The 6,140-nt window shown below is 45.7% G+C and overlaps 1 protein-coding gene across 1 annotated transcript; it reads left to right on the forward strand.

The window, feature by feature from the left end:
- Nucleotides 1-408: 408 nt before the first annotated feature.
- LOC116661212 (placenta-expressed transcript 1 protein-like) lies at nt 409-5,369 on the forward strand. Its single transcript, XM_032472774.1, has 2 exons — nt 409-785; nt 5,102-5,369. The coding sequence occupies exons 1-2, from the start codon at nt 602-604 to the stop codon at nt 5,302-5,304; spliced, it is 387 nt and encodes a 128-aa protein (XP_032328665.1). The 5' UTR covers nt 409-601; the 3' UTR covers nt 5,305-5,369.
- The last annotated feature ends 771 nt before the right edge of the window (nt 5,370-6,140 follow it).

Below are 6,140 nucleotides of genomic sequence, written 5' to 3' on the forward strand. Positions count from 1 at the left end.
TTATGGTGTTTATAGTGGAAATTGTCAGGCAGGAGCAAGAAGGAACAAAGTCATTTGTTTCCAAGGAAATAAATATAAATCCAGAAACACAGTCTTTCCAGTTTGGTGCTAGTCACAAAATGAACCGGGTGAGGGGACATGTTCGATTAAGAAGAACTGGAAAAGGATACATAATGCTCCATGAGAAAAAGGGCTTTTATACCTGAGTTTCCCACAGGGAAAAGAGTGGAGAGTCTAAGCAGGCCAGGTATGAGATAATTACTCAACTCTGGATTTCACTTTGCTGGCATTCACCCTTCTCATGGCTTTCTTCACATACCAAATGCTGAGGTGATGGAGATGCAAAATAAGTCCATGAACAGTACATTCCCCGTCCTGGGCCAATCTGGAACTGATAAAGGATCATGGTGACAGATACAGGGAGATTCATTCCTAGTGATAACTTAGGCCAAATTCCAGAAGCCAGTTCATTTTAGGGAGGAGTGGAAGGGAGATTTGCCTGTATGACGTCACCCAGAAGATCCAGCCCAGAGCATATAAACAGGTGAGTCGTAGATCTTACCCAGTCCCAGGTCCAGCAGTTTCCAAACAGACCAAGACCATGGCAGTCCTTGGTTCCCCACTGCTGCCCCTGGTGCTGTCTCTGTGCCTCGGACTGCTGTTTCCTTCTGCCAAGTGTCAGTATCCTATCGGCAACTGCATAACACTGAGTAACATCATCGGTGCCACTGACGGGGGAGTCCAGGCCTTCCCAAAGAGCTATAAAAGCAACACAATGTACACAGGTGAGTAGAAGCCATCTTCTCTACTGTCCTTGGTTCTCTGAGGTGAGGAAGCCAGAATACTGGGCGTACCCCCTTCCATCCCTGCTTTCAACTACACAAGCAAAGCACGTGTTTTTCACCCAGATGGGACACAGAAACAGGGAGGATGAGAACATGGAAGAGAATGGGTGGGCTGGGATGGCCTCTGCACGTTCCCTGTGTGATCTTGAGTATGTCCCAGATCTCAGTGTACCTGAGTCCCAGCGAGGGCACAACTGCGGCAAGTTGTCTCACTTCAATAAGTTGGGCGTTCTCCAAAACAAGGTTACAACAGCCTGTGTCGGGCAGCGGTGGGGGTCATCTGTGTTATTTTCAGGGATAATAAATGCACCGCAGTTGGCAGCTCTTTTCCATCCACTTGATAAGCAGTGCCACCATGGATGACTGTATACTGCTCAACATTAGGAGGCACTGCTCACATTTAGGCTATGGGTGAAAAATCTGGTGAGCTAGACAGGGAGGGAATTACTCTCCCAACGCACGTATGAGCCTGAAGCTGAGAGAAGTGAAATGGCTTTCCCGGGGTCTCACGGCTAGTAAGCAGCAGAGCTGGCTGGCTCGCAGATCTTACTCTTATGTTCCTAATCTGGTGCTTTTTTGAGGTGCTTAGAAATATTTTATGAATATTCCTTTGGGATCACTCAAGCCTACATGTCAAGGCAAGTGCTGTCTAATGACTTTCTTAATGATAACAAATTTAATGTGGCTGTTTACAGGGACTAGTGCATTGAGTCCCCCTCGACCTTCAAGGTAGATAATGTTGTCATTCCCAGTTTGTAGATGAGAAAACACAGGCAGAGCTGTTAGTACCTCGCTAGGTCACAGCTACTTGAGTGATGGACCAGGCCCTCAGAGACCCTGCTCGTAGCCAAGACACGATTTGCCTCTCAGTTACAGTAATGAGAGCAAAGATGTCTTACTGTGCTGTGGGCTGATCCAAGGGCAAATGCTATTGTCTGCCCCATTTTGCAGGTAAGAACTAAGGCACAGGGAAGTTAAAGTTTTACCCAAGGTCACTAGCAGTTAGCAGCTAATATTTGAACCTCAAAAACACCCAAGATTTGTCCAGCTTTATCCAGCCAGGCTGCCCAGCTTCAGAGCCTACCTTCTTGTCTGCCATATTACCCTACCTGGCTTAGAACTGGGAGAACATAAGGATGCTCACACACATGCTCTACACACTGCAGGCTTCAGCATAAGCGTGGCTATGGCCTGCCTTCCCACACTCATCCTGGCTTGTCCTGGTTTCCATTTTCTCACGGGGACTGTCACTAAGTGTCTCAGTTGGGATGGGGCCCCCTATGTCCCTCTCCTGCAGACAGTGGGTCTTGTCCTAACCAGGACAGGGAAGATAACCTTATATTCAAGATGAGGACCATCTTGTGTGATGTTGTATACAGGGAAGGACCTGGGTGGTCTGAGGGACTACTGCAAAAGACACCTCAGACCTCTGACTTAAGATAACATATCATGAAGTGATGGATTTTGTGGCTGAAATGGAAGAGAAAGAAACCTATATTGGGAAGATGGGGGGGGCAGTGGAGCCTCCTTAAAGTAGGAAGACACAAGAAGAATCAAAAGCCAACACACCAAACCCCTTGAGGGGACCATGCTAGATGAGAAGAGAAATCACAGCATTTACAGAGGTGTTGGTTGGAGCAGTTTTAGGAAGCAGAAGGAGGAGAGGACCACGGTTCACTGAATGGCTACTATGTGCCATGCACTCCCCGAAACCTCATCTGATTTCATCTCAGAAAGAAGTGTGCTAACGCTCTGGGATAAACTGACTCGCTACAGGAAGGATTTAAGTTGAGACTCAAAATCCTGTGCCCTGGGAGATGTGACGGGAATTACACAACAGGCTACATGATTTCCTGGCAGACTGAAATTATCGGACCTGGCTGGGACTCAGACTATTGCGGAGACTGAGTAAATGCCCACACAGGCCAACCACTTCCCCTGATTTTAATGTTGAATTTTCTTTTTAATTTCAGGATTTGTCTTATCATTGGTATAAGCAACATGTATAAACGGCTTGGCAGTTTCCAAGACAAAAGTGCAGCTAAGACAATATCTTAGAACAGGTTCTCTGGGTATGCCTTGGTATCAGTCAAAGAAACTCGTAATGCAGTAGCATTCCTATTACAACTGTCCCGGGTAAGCGCCTGCCACCGCTGCTTAACTTCCATGGGCAACAGAAATGTAACTTGCTTGCCCTTTTCCCTGAACCCTCATCTTTAAGGCACTAACCAACATCGGATGCACAAACTTTTTTTTTTTAACATCAATTTATGAATAGTGATTTAGTGCCCTCCAGGTGCCCAGCACTGGGGATAGCCAGATACTGACACAGATGAAATGACAGCATATAGTACAAGCCAGAACATAATTAAGTCCTCAACGCAAGTAAACATAAATAAATGAATCAATGATTCAGGAGTGAGAGGGCAAGAGGGCTGAATTGGCCCAGAGGCGGGATCTTGGAGAGTAAGTGGGGCTGGGATAAGTGATGAGAAGGAAGGAAGGATTCCAGACGGGCCCCCGACATGAGCAAAGGCCAGGGGCAGGCGAACCAGGTGCGTCTGCAGAACCAGAGAAGACGGCCACCCCTGGAGTGGGGGTGCGAACAGCAGAGTGCGCCGGGTAATGAGGCTCATGAGAGCCATGTGTACTGCAACTGACAGAACAGAAGCAGGAATGTAGAACCAGAAATGTTTAGAGGCTCTGAAATACACGGGCACTTTGAAGGTTTTCGACAGCTGTAGGGTCCTGATGGAAGTGTTGGCTGGGGAAATCTGATCTGGTTGCAGCCTGGAGGGAGGAGACTGTGGAGGCCAGGAGGAGTGAACAGAGCATGTAAGCCAGGGAGCAGGGAACAGAACACAGGACAGAGGCAGGAGCATGCCCATGGTAGAGCTGACAGGTTTGATGACTATCTGCATGACACCGTCCCTTGTCACCATCCACCTCACCATCGTGCACACATCCAGGACAGATGCCAGGTTCTGGCTGAGCAAGTCAGGGCCCCGGGGATCTGGCTCAGATACCTTGACTGGCAAAAACAAACAAACAGAACAGAGAAAAGTTTCATACTAAAAAGAGCAATCGAGATTTATCTGACACCCACTCACATTCAAGTCTTTACACACTTCTCTTTACTCTTCACAGGAAACTTTCAACATAGCATATCTTAATGTTCATACAGGGAGGAATAATGTCGTTATCCTCAGACATAGAACCAACCCTCGTGCAAAGTGGGCTCTCAGTAAATATTTGGGGAGTGAGTGATGAACAGTAAACAAACCAAGGATCAGAGGCGAAGTGACCTGGACTTAAATGTTAGAACTACAATTCAGATCCAGGACTGTCTGATCGTATTCTGCTACACAGTCAGTTTTCTTTGCTTTCTGAAGGAGAAGACTTTGAAGGAGTTTTGGTTGGCTGAGAGGGCCCTAAAGACTATCACCAAGCACTGAGAGATTTGTTCAGAAAGGATCTTCTAAGGGAGGAAATGGACAAACTGAAATATTCTCTTGAAATCCCCTACCCATTACACGTTAGAATGCTGAAAGTAACCAGTGGAACTAACAAGTGTCAGCGGGGTCCCCGTGAGCGTGTACTAACCTAGGTCATCAGACTAGAGGGTTCAGGGAACCCTGAGTGGTTATTTGACATGTACTTAGATTAGTGCCTTTGGGGCTCAGAGGCCCTGCCTCCTTCTTCCCTCAGCCTCAACAACAGAGACCAAGAACATCAGCATTTCTGGGACCAAAAAATAAAAAAATAAAAACCAAAAAACAATGGGTTTGGCTTTGACTTGGCAGTAATGGTCCCTTATTTCATTAAGCACTTCCCAGGGGAGTCCACTTCAGCCTTTCACAGGCATCGACCCCATCTCTCCCCACACTCCACTCCCCCTGAGAGAAGGGCAGAGCTCTCATCTTGAGATGTATGTAGCAAAGCAGAGTAAAGGTCTTCTTTCGTCCACCTTCTTAACCTTTTTCTGGAGAAAACTTGTAAAGTAGACACACACAAAAACAGCTAGGGGGGAAATAAAAATCATTTATCATCCCACTACCAAGATATCACCATAGATAATATCTTGATGTATTTATTCCCTTCCAGATTTTTTGCAACTTCTTTTATAAAAGTGGGACATTACTATATGTACATAATATTTGTAACTTTCTTTTTTCACACTTCACTTTGATTTCATGACCCTCATCTCTTGTCTTACGGCACAGATGGTTCATTGTTTCCTTATCATTTCCTCCCAGTATCAGTGCCTGTGGCTAACAACACTGAAGCTGTGATCCTGCGAGCACTGTACAAGACACAACCAGTAGGCTTCTGGAAAGATGCACACAAGAATTGTACGAACAGTGTCATGTACGAACTGAAGAACCCGCGCAGCAAATTGTTCGAGGCAAAATGGGTATCTCCTGGGGACATAGACCTATCTTCAGTTCAGCTACAGTAAGAACCTATCCATATATCATTTGCTTTGGGCTTTTACAATTTCATATTGGGTTTCTGCAGTTTTATACTGACCTTGGAGGACTCATAATACAATCCCGATGTGACGTGGAGGATTCAATAGCTGCACTCCTTTTCCACCTCCCCATTCTTTGTTCTACTTTTATCTGTAGAAGTTTGTACACTATACATGTGCACACACGCACACATACCAGGTATGCTCTACACCAAGAGAAAGAACTGGTGTTAAATAAAACCAGAGCCAGACAGTACTTAAAGCAAGATGAGTGAATGAATGAATCAATGAATGAATAAAAACAGATTTTATTCAGGACTATTGCAATTAAGACAAGAGACCTCAGTATAGAACAAGTCTCAATTCTGAATGCAACATGGGTACCTGGGATTTATAGCCAGGGAACAGGGTAGGAGTGTCAATGGATAGAAAAACACTAAAAGGAAACATCAAACCCTGTAAGGGGGACTCTTGCCAAACTGACCTAACAGGATTCTTGCTGAAGACAGGCCAGGGTGATCACAAAGTAGAGGATGAGCAAACTCAATCAGATAATAAAAGTGATCAGATATCAAGGGTGGGAGGTTTGTGCTATACTGCCTTAACAGGATTCTGGCTAAAACTGGATTTTCCAAGGAAGTACACAGATGGGCCTAGGAGAAGGTTCCAGAGTCCAAGTAAACTTTGGTCAAGCAGAGAATCCTTATCACTGGCACCCTGTTTGTTTCAAATTCTCTTTATCCCTTCCCACCACAACACAACTCACTCCTGATAGTCTGGGTCAGACAATACTTCAGACAAGGCAAGGCAAACAGCAGTGACAA

The sequence above is a fragment of the Camelus ferus genome, chromosome 33, assembly GCF_009834535.1.
Source record: "Camelus ferus isolate YT-003-E chromosome 33, BCGSAC_Cfer_1.0, whole genome shotgun sequence".
Lineage (NCBI taxonomy): Eukaryota > Metazoa > Chordata > Mammalia > Artiodactyla > Camelidae > Camelus > Camelus ferus.